This window comes from Lissotriton vulgaris, chromosome 6, assembly GCF_964263255.1.
Source record: "Lissotriton vulgaris chromosome 6, aLisVul1.2, whole genome shotgun sequence".
Lineage (NCBI taxonomy): Eukaryota > Metazoa > Chordata > Amphibia > Caudata > Salamandridae > Lissotriton > Lissotriton vulgaris.
This window is the reverse complement of record NC_141694.1, coordinates 132,306,161-132,320,078: the sequence shown is the minus strand read 5'-3', so window position 1 is coordinate 132,320,078 and position 13,918 is coordinate 132,306,161. Positions and strand designations below refer to the sequence as shown.

At 44.4% G+C, this 13,918-nt stretch overlaps 1 protein-coding gene across 1 annotated transcript in view; it reads right to left on the bottom strand.

The window, feature by feature from the left end:
* Window positions 1–13,918, bottom strand: part of DNAH14 (dynein axonemal heavy chain 14) — a 1,270,113-nt gene that overhangs the window by 245,002 nt on the left and 1,011,193 nt on the right. The window contains exons 67-68 of the mRNA XM_086926153.1: window positions 10,816–11,046; window positions 5,803–5,924 (exon numbers count right to left, since the gene is read on the bottom strand). Coding sequence (XP_086782279.1) covers window positions 5,803–5,924; window positions 10,816–11,046 — 353 coding nt within the window. The remainder of the gene's footprint in view (window positions 1–5,802; window positions 5,925–10,815; window positions 11,047–13,918) is intronic.

Below are 13,918 nucleotides of genomic sequence, written 5' to 3'. Positions count from 1 at the left end.
CAGGGGAGAGAGGGACCTCATGGCCATGAGGAACCGCTCGATCTCCCCCGGCGTCGCGTTAGGCCCAGGGACCGGAGGTTATGAAGCCGGACGCGATGCCTGCGACTCCAACGGAGCCGCGTGGGCGGTGCCACCTGAACCCCCAGCCGCGTCGTGCGAGCGTCGGGGGAGTCGGAAGAGCGATGACGTCTCTTCGACTTCTTGTGCTTACCTGACGACTTCGACCCAGAGGAGTGATGTCGACTCCCGGAGCTATGACGGCTTCGCTCCCGCGACCGGTCCCTCGACCGTCCGGACCGGGACCTGTCTCGGCGCGGGGCCGACTGCCGGAGTTCGAGTCGCTTACAAGACTGCTCCTGCTTTCGAAGTAAGGGCCCGGCAGTCGAGGCAGGTCTTGTCGTCGAGACAGTGGAGACACCGACAGGGAGGATCCGTGACTGACATCAGTCGATCGCAATCTTCACAGGGTTTGAAACCAGGCATTTCCCTATCGGCACCGATCGGAGTCAAAGACTCGAAAAGGGTGATCAAAAGATCAAAAAGAGTTAGTCAAAAAGTGACTAAGGTACAACTTTTTCCGGATCTGCGCTGCTGGCGCGGAAAAAAGATGAACTGACGTCAGCGCGAGGAGGCGGCGTCTAAGTACTCCGACGACGTCATCACGGCGCCCACGACGCCGACGCCGACGACGGACGCGGAGCCGCAGATGACGCCTACCGACCCGCAAGGGTACTGCTATGCAAAAAATTTCCGGATCCAGTCTGACGCCTGGGGATATTCTAAGGTAAGGAATCTATCACTAACGTGTCTCTTTCAGATGATTGGACGTACCTGAGGGGACACACAGGAGACGCTTCATAAAAGAATTTTCAGCAATCTGCAGCTGCTCACCACCCACATACCCCCATATTTCTCTACCATATGTAGCCGTGGCCACTGATTTGGCATTGTAGAGTTGCAGCATAGAACCAGTAGGTTTTTTTCCCTATTTCGAGGCAAAATTAAAAATAGAGGTGTTCACCCTGACCAGTTCTCCTTTCTTTTTAAGTAGATGCGGGCCCCAGTTTAACTTAGTATCAAAAAGGACCCCAAGGTAGGAGAACGTTTTTGATATCGGGATTACTGCTTCGTCTATTTTAAATAGAACATTTCTTCTGGGTTGTTGACCTACTTGCATGACAAATGATTTAGAGTTATTAATCATTAGATCTCTATCTGTCATGAAGGACTTAAAAGCATCTAAAAGAGCTTGAAGGCCCCTTTCAGTCCTCGATATTAATACTGCATCATCTGCATATAAAAGAACTGGAATGCCCTGCCGACCGACTCTGGGGCAGTCAGCCGACACCTCCTGTAAGACGCTATCCAGATCATTAATATAAAAATTAAAAAGGAAAGGAGCCAGGATGCATCCTTGGCAGACTCCCTTTTTGCTATCAACATTTTTTGTCACGCTCAGATCTTGAGAGTATCTAACGTTGGCTCTGGTATTGATGTGGAGATCTCTAAGAAAATCAACAGTACCACTGTCCACCCCCTTCGCCCTCATGGACTGCCACAGCTTCCGCCTGTTCACACAGTCGAAAGCTGAGGACAAGTCCATGAAGGCGAGGTGGATGGTGCCCCTCTGAGCCACTGTGTACTTACTTAAAATTAAGAACAAGTTAAGGCATTGAGTTATTGTTGAACGACCACTGCAGAATCCATACTAGGAGATGGACATGATGTTATTTTCCACCACCCAACCTGAAAGTCTCTGCAGTAGTATCCTTCCTATTACTTTTACCATGGAATCGATGAGCGAAATGGGTCTATAGCAATGTGGGCTACATTTGTCTCCTTTTTTGAAAACCGGGACAATTGTAGAGACCCACCTGGAAGTCGCCGAACTAGTTGATACACATCAGTTTGATATTATTTTCATGACAGACACCTGTGCGAACATGACCTTGGGTGCTAAGATTACTGTAGTGGTTCCACCTGGTTACTTTATTCCTAAACAGGATAGAGAGGATAAAAAGGGAGCGCGCTAGCAGTTATTTATCAGGACGCCTTTTCCACAAGGTTTACCTCCGCCCCGGACCTGGATTATGAAGGCTTGGTATTTAAACTGGAACTTACCAAGACTCAGTTGTTTAACGTACTACTGGTGTATCTGCCACCTGGATCAAGGGCTCATATTCTTGATGCCATTTGTCCCCTTTTGGAGGCTTCTTTATTTACCTTAGATTTCACACTTTTCAGCAATTTTAACTTTGACTTATAGAATTGCAATGTCCTAACACAGAAACACTTATTGACATAATGTCAGGATTTGGGTTGTAACAACGTGTGGTTGGGCCAACTCATCTGGCAGGACATACACTTGAAGGTACTTTTTATAACTGTCCATCTATTTCTAATCCGTTATCACTTCCAGTAACATGGTCACCTAGTAAATCTCTTTGTTAAATAAAATGGCCCCTCCGAAGGTTTCCGGGAAACCAACTTTTTCTCGGGCTTGGCATTGGATAAGTAGGCTGGAACTCAATTCAGTTTTGGTCAACTCTTAGCCGATTGAAATGGATGGCGTGGATAAAATGTTTTCCAACTATTCTACTTGGCTGATGGCAGCAGTAGATACGTTGGCTCCGATGAAACATAACGCGTCTAGAAGAATTCAACCCACATCTCCCTGGTTTGGCAAAAAGCTTTGGACAGTCAAACAAGATTGTCACACACAAGAATATATTTGGAGGAAAAATTAAGTATTGAAAAAGAAAAGTATAAAACTCTGTTGGCGGAGAGAAAATTCCAAATATTACATTAGTTCCATTGAAACAGCTAGCTGTTCTAATAAAGCCCTTTTCCAAGCTTTCACAAAACTTTCCTCTACAGCTGTTAAGATCACAGAGGGTTACAATCAGGATTTCTTGGATTTCTTTGCATAATTTTTTCAAAACAATGTAAATATCATTTTTAATAAATCGATGATTATAGCATCAAGGACACCCATCCTAGCGAAGGAAACAAGGCTTCTTTCTTTGAGTTCAAACCCTTCATGGAGAATCAAGGCAAACAGCTGGTTCTCATCACCAAATGTGGCTCCCCATTGGATCCTTGTCCTGCCAAAACTTTGTAGCTCATTCCCGACTGGGTGGCCTCTCAACTCATGACTATCTTCAATGCTGTGATCAGGACTGGCATTTTCCCCAAAGTTTGGAAATCTGCATCAATTCTGCTGTTGCTGAAGAAATAGAATTCTAGATTCAAATAACTATAGACCAATCTCTAGGCTGCTGTTTCCAGCTAAGCTGATTGAAAAGGAAATTAACTCTCAGGTATCGTTTAAAAAAAAAAAAATAATAGCCTGCTGGATTATTCCCAATTTTGGTTCCATAAAGGGCACTTCATGGAATAATCCCTTATTGTGGCCACTGTGATGATCAGGGCTACAGTCGACAGAGGGGAAAATGCAGCCCTCATTTTACTCGACGTGAGCGCAGCCTTTGATACAGTCAACCATGATCTTCTGATTGACTGGCTGGAAGGCATGGGTATCGGTGGTGTGGCTCTATTTTGATCCGTCTCGACTGAGAGAGTTCAAACGGTGTCCCTGGGGAATTTACTTCCAAATCTTTTTCTTTGACAAGCGGTGTTCCCCATGGATCATTGAGTCTGACACAGTTCAATATTTATGTAACACCAGTAGCAGTTCTGGTTAAATCATCTGGGTGGTCGATAGTATCATATGCTGACAACACCCAAATTGATGTTTCTCTCCCCAGGAATGGCCCAGATCCAAATGATATCTTTTAAAACTGTATGAGAGACGTCAGCTTATGGATGTATAACTATAGTCGAACTCTCAAAAGAGGTCATTTTATTTGGAAATAATATCTCCTTCTCGAACCCCTCATGGTGGCCAGATGATTTATTTCCACCTCCTTCTTTTTGCTCCTTTTGATCGGGAAAATAGCTTAGCTCCTTCCCTCTAATCTGTTGAAAACAGTTGTTCTGGCCCTTGCAATGTCCAGAGTGGACTATTGTAATGGATTGTGTCTGAACATGCCAAAAGATCCCCTGAAACAAAACATGAAAAAACTTCAGAATCTTCAGAACCCAGCGGCGAGGATGTTGATGGATATCCTGAGATTCCACTCTGCTTCACAAGTCTTAGTGAGTCTACATTGGCTTCCTGTCCATAAGAGGATAATATTCAAAGCACTCTGTATTACCTGCGAAGAGCTTCAGGGACTAGGTCCAGCTTTGCTAATGTTATGTCAGGAATTTCTAAAGCGCGTTAATACCCAAGGGTGTCTTGGCGCTAAATGACGGGCAGGTTAGAGGCAGTTTCAGAGGTTATATAGCCAGGTTTTTATCTCCTTCTTAAAATAAGGTAAATAAGGGATTGGTCTAATATGTGGTGGGAAGCTATTCCAAAAACTCAGAAGGTATGTTCCTGATAGGACTCTTTGGTCCAGCGCAGCCAGAAATCTACCTCCACCTTACAAACTCTCCTCTTGGAATGGCAGGAGCTTTGTGGTCTGTGCCACTCGGAGCTGGAACTTACTTCATTTGGAAATAAAAACTGCTTCCTCTCATCTGAGCTTCTGAAAGTCTTTAAAAAAGTAATTTTTTATTAAATAATAGCTCTGGTCTTTTATTACCTTGTTACTTAGCACCAAGATGCCTCAGGGTATTTGTCTGCATTTATAAAACTCTAAATCAAATCAAATCAGCATCAAATGGTGGCAAAGTTACCAGTAAATAAAAAATATCCTTTTCAGTGAAAACCACTTCTTACTTGTAACCACATTTAATAATTTAATTTTTTTTAGAATTTGGACAGAAATAGTGATTTTGATCTTTCTTTTTTAATAATTTGAAAAATCATTTTTTTTGTTTATGTGGAACTCACTACAAGTTGTCTCTAGAAGTTGAACGTAGTAAAAACAAAAAGAACGGTCGTATGGCCAAATGTCAATGTCCACATATTATGCCTACCTAGTGAACAGATAGGTCTTAAGCACCTTCCTACAGCTCAAGAGAGTTGATTTATTTTTTGCTTCTGATGGCAAGATCATCTGAACTAAAATCTTTGACCTCAGTTTACTCCCATTGCTTTGCTTTTTCAAAATAAAAGACACAGGTGGGATTTTTATAGAACTACAAAGAGTTGTGAATTTGACCAGTCACTTTATGTTACAATGGACCACTCACTTTATGTTATCTTAGTTTACTGGCAAGAGATATTTGAAAGATCTACGAAATAAGATTTCAAATGAGATCTATCCTCATTTTTAGGATCACCTCATACATCTTTTACTACCCTTGATGTACCTTCACAAAACTCTCCAAGAGTGAGTTGATGGTGTTAAGTCAAACATTTGGCAAGATTCACAGCATGGTGTTAAGCAGCGTCATCATTATAAATGAGTCAAAAGTCATAGCCTAATTCTCTAGTGGGAGAAGTCCATTCCAATAGGAAACGAAGGTTGAGAATAAAGAAGTCATATACCCAGTGGATTCTCCTGATTACTAACCACTATCAAGGTCTACACAATAAAGTAATTAGCCCCCACACACATGTGGCATATCACCATAATGAACCAACTGATAGGAAACAAACTACGATTCCTGGAATCTTTACTGATTGAAGACACACAAAATGGGTTAAAGATATTCTTTGTGCAGAGCTGAATCAATCATTGATGTACAGGACCTTTTGCAGTACACTGTGTAATCCGAAGCAAATGTAGGCATTTAAGAAACTGTTAATAGGCAAGAGAGAAAATTAAATTCATGACTTGACAATAGCACCTGAAATTGTGGTTGTATTCTATTTCTGAATCTCCAATTTTGATGTAGTCCTGTCCTCCTCTTCGATAGATCTCCTTGCTCAAAATTGGCTTTAAACTTGGGTCCAACACCTCAGCAACATCCTACAAAATAATGCATTTCCTATTAGTCATAGACATAAAAAAAACTCACCTAGGCTGGCTCACTCCAATAATGATACTGATGAATTCAAACAATTTGTTACAACAGCTCAATTTAGCAATTGGTAAATGTTGGACTTGACCAACTTTATAGGGTCACTCCCAAACATTTTGCTTTACCCTGGAATGCGACATATAGTCAATTTATCTTTGTGTACGGGGGAAGTCCCTTCAGCCTGGAAACAGGCTCAGGTCAGACCTCTTCGTAAAAACAATTCAATCCCCTGGTCGGATTTGTCAAATCTGAGACCGATCTCTCTTCTCCCTTTTATAGGGAAGCTTGCTGAGAGATATGTGAATCAGTATTTGTCAAAATTTATTGAACAAACGGGTGGACTCGACCCCTCTCAGTCGGGTTTCAGGCCCAGGCACAGTACGGAGACCGCCTTGCTGTCCGTCGCTGACAATCTCCAGATGCTACAGGACAAGGGTTACTCCGTCGTCCTGGTACTTCTGGATTTGTCAGCGGCGTTTGACACTGTGTCACATGAAATCATGACCTCCAGACTAGTTGACATCGGTCTGGAAGGCAAGGCTCTGGCCTGGCTAAGGAGTTTCTTCAGTGAACGCACCCAGAGAGTCATTTTGGGACCATACCAATCAGAGGAGGTGGTGATCTCAAAGGGGGTGCCACAGGGCTCGTGTTTGAGCCCTACGTTATTTAATATCTACGTGGCACCCCTAGCTAACATCATGAGATCCCACGGGTTCATTCCAGTATCATACGCAGATGATACACAACTCCTCTTCCCTTTTAAAATCATGACTCCCGAGGTGCGTGACTCCTTTGCCCGGGGGATGAAGGAGGTGGCACGCTGGATGGCAGCCAACTTTTTGCAGTGCAACGTCTCCAAGACCGAGGTGACGCTCTTCGGAGAGGCCAAACGTCTATGGACTCCTGACTGGTGGCCTCAAGATCTTGGCCCCGTCCCTGAGCCCAAAACGGTGGTTAAAGATCTGGGAGTGAAACTGGATCATGAGCTCACCCTAACACAACAAACCAATCAAGTGGTGGGTTCATGTTTTCATGTAATTGGTCTTCTCAGGAAAGTATTCCCTCTGCTACCGGATTTCACCAGGAGAACGTTGGTCCAGTCACTAGTGTTAAGTAGGCTGGACTACTGCAATGGTCTGTTGCTGGGTGCCAATGAGGGTATCTTGGATAGATTACAAGTTGTGCAAAACACTGCTGCACGACTAGTTTTAAACGCCCCGCCTCGTACTCCCTCAAAACCATTGTTGGCCAAACTGCACTGGCTTCCGGTAAGGCAGAGGGTGATGTTTAAGATCTGCTGTGTCATCCATAAATGCCTTATAGGTAAGGGTCCTGGCTACCTCACTGAAAAATTCATCCCTTATGTCCCATCTAGATCCTTGAGATCAGGAGATCAGGATTTGTTATGTGTTCCTAGGGCCATGAAAGCTAGAAAGGGGGGTAGGGCCCTTTCTGTAGCCGGCCCTAAGTTGTGGAACCAACTCCCTAAGGAAATTAGAGTATGCAGGGAACATCTCCCTTTTAGGAAGAAACTCAAAACTTTCCTTTTTAATCATTAGCTGGTTTAGGGCTTTGAATTAGATCATGACGAGTTGCTGTTCTTTAGTTGCTGCCAAAGGCGCGGAGATACTCCTTCGGGAGTCGATTCGCAGCGCCATACAAGCATGCAAAACCCTGCACGTTTTGCTAAATTTGTTTTTATTAGCCTTAGGACTCTAACCAGTCCTAAAGTGCTTATGTTCATTCCCCCAAAACATGGTTACGTTGGATTCTACTCAGTTGACATATTTAATTTACTTATAAGTCCCAGGGCCTGTAAATTAAATATAACCAGTGGGCCGGCAACACTTATTGAGCCACCCACTTAAGTAGCATCTTAAAATATGTCCCAGGCCTGCCACTTTAGCCTGCATGCAGTTTTAAACCCCCTTGCCAAGCCTTACACTCCTCTTTTATTACATATAAGTTACCCCTAAGGTAGGCCCTATATAGCCATTGGGTAGGGTGCTAAAAAGATTATCATAAATGTTTGGATTTTACATGTCAGCTTCTTGAATTAGCATCTTTTCTGGATGGGGAGCCTGGGGAGGCTCTTGAGGTGAAGGGTGATATAGGTTTGTTTGGGTAGGTTGAAGAGGAGTCCTGCCACTGAGTTCTGTATCGTCTAGAGTCTCATGAGTTGGGATGTGGTTCCTGTGACAGTGCGTTGCAGTAGTCCAGCCAACTTGTGACTAGGGCATGAGTGCCGGTTTTCCTTGTGCTGAAGAGGAGCCATTTGAAGAACCTTCGGAGCAAGCAGAGTGTGAAAGCAGGCTGCGGAGACTACGTTGATCTGTCATTTCATGCTGAGTTTGTTGTCCAGGATGATGCCTAAGTTGCGGCCGCGGACTGCCGGTGTTGGAGTTGGTCCAAGTTCGGCAGGCCACTAGGTGTTATTCCATGTGGAGGCGTCCTAAATGCTCAGCCCCATCCTATTCAACATCTACATGACCTTCCTCTCAGACATTGTCAGATTCAAAGACTCAACATAATCTTCTATGCCGACAGCACTCAACTAATCCTCTCACTTTATCAATGGATCCCTCCAATTCCAAAACCAAATTCTGCTTACCATGTCCAACATAGTCAAATGTTTGAGAGGCAACTGTCTCAAACATACCTCTGGCAAAACAGAAGTTCTGATTTACAGAAAGAACACCTCTGTATGGGACCACAGCTGGTGGCCAGCAGAAATCAGACCTGCTCCAACACCAACTGGCCCTGCTCCCAACCTACGATTTATCCTTGACAGCCAACTAACCATGAAATGGCAAATCAACACACTCGCATCCTCCTGCTTCCACACTCTCTGCATTCTCTGCAGAATTTTCAGATGGATCCCAATCAACACCAGAAATATCGTCACTCAGGCCCTCATCACCAGCTGCCTTGACTGTGGCAATGCTCTCTGGAATCTCCTCAAAAGACTCCAGGTCATACAGAACACTGCAGCCAGACTCATCCTGGAACTCCCAAAAAAGACCCACATCACCCCACACCTCAGAAACCTCCCCTGCTCCCCATCCAGAAGAGAAGCTAGTACCAGATTCTCACATATGCCTACAAAGCTTTTCACGACCAAGGACCTTCCTACATCAACTGGTGACGGAACTTCTATCTGCCCGCATGACACCTGCCCTCCACATCAGTCACCCTCACACACCCTCCCACATTTGTCACTGCTCCTTCTACTACATTGCCACCAAGACCTGGAACGACCTACCCCTCCACCTCTGAACATCACCTTTCCTGGCAGACTTTGGAAAAAAGCTCAAGACCTCGCTTTTTGCCAGAGACATGGCACCCTCAGTGCCCAGATACCCTTAAGGGTGGCAGTACTGCACTTTACAAATGACTGACGCATTGTTGAAAGCTGCTGAGAGGTCAAGGAGGATCATGGCTGCTGATTCTGCTCTGTCTAGGAGGGTACGGAAGTCGTCGGTGGAGGCTATCCAGGCGGTCAGGGTGCTATGTTTGGCACAGAAACCGGATTGAGAGGTGTCGAACAGGTTGTTTCTTTCCAGGTTTTCAGTGAGCTGACTGTTGATGACTTTCTCGAGATCTTTAGTGGGGAATGGGAGCAGCAAGATGGGGCAGTAGCTCTCGAGTTTCTAGGAGTCTGCGAAGGGTTACTTGAAGAAGGGTCTGACTTCTGCGTACTTCCATACAACGGGGAATTGGCTGTGGTGATGGATTTGTTGAAAACTGTGGCGAGTTGGCAGCTGATTTTCTTGCTTCCAGGGCTGAAGAAGCAGTGGTGGCAGGGGTCAGCGGGTGTTCCGGAATTGATGGAGTTCATGATGGCTGTGATGTTCTGGGTGGTGAGCTGTTCCCATGAGGTAAGCAGAAGGTCAGGGTGGTGTCTGTTGCTGTGGGGGAGGCTGTTGAGGTCGGTGTGTTGGAGTTCAAAATTCATGTAGATGGCAGAGGTCATGTTCCATTGGAAGTTCTTCATGCATGCTTTCACCAGAACCTGTTTACTCTTGAGTTGAGTTTAACAGAGCAAAGGCAACTACTCCAGCGAACCTTCATGACTTTGTTTACCACTTACATCTTTACAAACCAAAAATGTAGTACCTATTCAAATGGAATAATGGTAAACATTTTACTGTAGTCCACTATATTAAAGGAGGCTTGCTTTTCTTCTGTGTCCAGTTCAGACATGCTGCAGTGAGTCTAATTTTACAAGTCAAGTAATGATTGTTCTTTAGCCAGTGGAGCTCACCGAAAGAGGCTGTACACTCCTCAGAAGCATCTGAAAAGAGTTCTTGAAAGACTGAGTATCTTTTCTTGGCAAATGGGGAGAATGCATTGGTTGTCTTGGGTAAGACGTGAACACAAATATGCTCTTTGGGTTGGTAAAAGCGATTGCGAGACTCGGGGAGGAAAGAGTTTAGCTCTGCTTCAGATGAATTGCCATGGGCACAAGTTCCTCTACAAGTTGACCTTGACCATCAACACTACCATAAGTGGCACACAATCATTACAAGTTAAGGTCTAAAGGTTGATCCCTGTAAGAAAAGAAGTTGCAAAAGGAATGGAATTATGAGTTGTGTGATAATTATCATGATTTCACATTTTCTTAGGATAGATTCCCATAAAGCAAACCTGTCAAAATTTATCGGGAGAAAATAGCTGGAAGAAAAGCAGAACATTAAGGCTAAAGTAAAATGAGTTAGGGGTACTGCAGACATAAGGGATATGGTGGGTACTCATTAAAATAAGGAAGCAAAGAATGAAGAGTGAGAGTTTTCAAGTCTGAAAATACATTCAAAAAGATGACAGCCATTGTGATATTACCTGCAACAAAACAGGTTCCCCAAAACGGATAGCATTTTCCACCGTCTTCATGAAGCTCGTATCAGATGCCTGCACATGGTGAAGCTTCTCACCTTCCATCTGGCATATCCATTTAAAGGCTTGGCCATGAGGATCGATGAGTAGTGGCCAACGCTGGCCATTCTTCACCAGGATGGCGTTCTCAGTAGAATACTGATCTGGTGGTAACCCTTCATTCTGCCACTTACGGACCTTAGCAATGTAGAGCAAGTTACAACAGCATTACATCCAAAACTCTTTTTTACACAAGCCTAAACTAAATTGGCTTTCTATGCCTCTCTGACAATTAGGTATAATATCCACGTAACACAAATTTAATTTATGAACTAAATGTTTTTTTCTCCATCCTCTGAGGTTGCTGTCCTATTTTTGGAGTACTATACCCACACTGATGCCATAATACGTAAACCACATTACTAAAATGGTGCCCTACTTTTATAGCTGGTCAAACACAGTCTACATCATTGTATCCAAATTACAAAAATCATAAAAGTTTAGGCAACACTTTACGGTGAGAAACTGAAAATTATTCATTCCCTAACTGTCATATTGCACAAAGATCTTCTCCAAAGCTCATTAACTATCCCTCTATCAAATGCTAAGATTTGCACACAATTTGTACACTCAATTTGTACACGAACCCATGTCTGATTGTGCTTTCCCATCTTATCAATCAAATCTAGTTGTTGGCTTATAGGATCCACTATAGATTGCCACCTTGCCAAATTTATAAAGATGTTAGGTCCATATATTGCTCAAAATATGACAGTCTCATTTAATAATTCCATATCAGTAGCTAAATGCTCTACAAATGGGAAAAACTATTTGTAAGTCTTAACTGGAAAAACCTTCCTTGGGTAAATGTTAGAGAAAAATATTTTTCTAAAGATACAGGACTTTGATGAGGGGCATGGCCAACTAGACTCTTTCCAGCATTGCTTTAGATCAGATAGAAGAATGGTGTCTCGGACCGTAACTTACAGTTCTTGGCATAAGGTGGGTGGTTGAAGTGGCAAGGCTCTAGGTATTTTGGACATATCAGCTGTACTAAGTACAATCAAGCATTCCTGATTAAAAGTACTACTTGAGGCAGCCAGTTTTAATTGCCAGATGATTAAATGGCTGCAATTTATTCTGACCAACCAAAACCAGTCAGTCGGTCACTCCACCTTTGTATCTCGCCTGCAAAAGATAAGCTCCTATATGCCCAAGGTTTGAATTTTTCACCTTTTCTGTTGAACATCTGAATGTGACTCCTCGCATAGTTTTTGTCCTAAGCAAGGGACTACTTTTACATGCATGCTGATGACCCTAGGCTGATTTTTAGCCTTTATCTGATGAGAGATAACTGGCAATTGGATATCACACTTAGCAATAGTTAGGGCCAGGAAAAGCAGATGTTGCTTATATCGATCTCCCCCTATGTTGTCAGTGCTGTGTAGTAGGAACAATCTAGGGTCATATGGGAGATCCCAGGACAACACCTCTTTCAGACAAGCCGAGACTGCGAGAGAAGTGCTGTATAGCGGTACAACTCCATACAGTGTGTACGTCCCCTCCTCTTTTTCACAGCGTAAGCACTGGGGAGATGGAATAACCCCCACCCTCCAGTGACAGAGATGTGTATAATAAACTCGATGGACATATTTGAATCGAATGAGACGTTATCGAGAGGACACTGTCGCGCCCCGCGGACTAGCTGTGGCCTCAGCCCAGTCAGTCGTCGTCAGTTAACTGTGGGATATTGTCTTGCCACAACCTTCTGGTCTTGTGTAAGGTCACAGTGGAGTGTGCTTTCAACGTCTAGTAGATCTGTCGGATTTCATTGGCTCTCAAGTCACCCATAAGGAGGCGGACCTCCAGGGGGTGAAACTCTGGAAGACTGTCCAACATGAGAAGCATGGGGGTAAGAGCATGACGCAGCTGGAGGTATTTGTAGAATTGCGTTTTATGGAGTTGGAATTATTCCTGCAGCTGTGGGAAGGACTTTAAAGAAGTGCCCCTCATTACATCCCCAAGTGTGGATATGCCAACCAGGTCCCACTGGTGGAACCCCTTTAAAGCTGCAACCTGGCGCAGGTAGGTACCATGCCATAAGGGCGTTGCCTGGCTAAGGCGCCCATGCCCCGTCAAAACAGAATCGTTGTTCTACTAGCATGACATAGGAAATTGAGGCTCCGTGCACTGTACAGTACCCAAACAAGGGGGACCTCTTCCATCGCTGCACGTTCCAATGCGAACGCCAGATCCATTGGTGTATTATACCACCATTCATTAATGACCAATAAGTGAAAGGCCGCATGGTACGAGTACACGTCTTCCACCGCGATGCCGCCACAATAAGTAGATTGTGCCCAGTTCTGTAGCGCCACCCGAATCACCCCCCCACCCCACAGGAATTTATTGTGTATGGCATTTATTTGCGCAAACCATGATCGTGGTATGTGGTAGGGGAAATTTTGTAGCCGATAAAGCACACTAGGAAGAGAGACCATCTTAAAAATCACTGAACCCCCATACAGTGAGAGGGGTAGAGATGACCATATTGTTGTCTCATCTCGAAGGCCGGCAAGAAGTGGATTAATGTTGTGCGTCCATGAAATATTTGGACAAGGAGATATAAAGATAGCCAAGTACTGGAATCCCTCAGTCACAGGCGTTAGCTGGGCCTCCCATGTACCTCTATCCTAATGACCACATATTGGAAACAACACAGACTTAGAGGGGTTGGTATGAAGCCTGGTGGTCTGACCGAAGACTCAGAGGATCTGTATGATACCGGGTCCTGAAATCCATGGGTCTGTCATGAAGAACAGGACATCATCCGCATAGCTCGATGCGGAAAAAGGTTGGCATCCGGTCCATTCAATACCCCGGCGCACTGGATCCCGGCAAACCCATACCGCAGGGGCTCCACAGCTAGGGCAAATAAGAGTGGGGAAAGGGGCAGCCCTGCCTTGTGCCGCAACTGATGGGAAAAGGGGCCGAACGATGACCCGTGATACGCACTGAGGCAATTGGTTCTTTATAGAGTAGGCAAATGTATGCAGGAAGCGAGGACCAA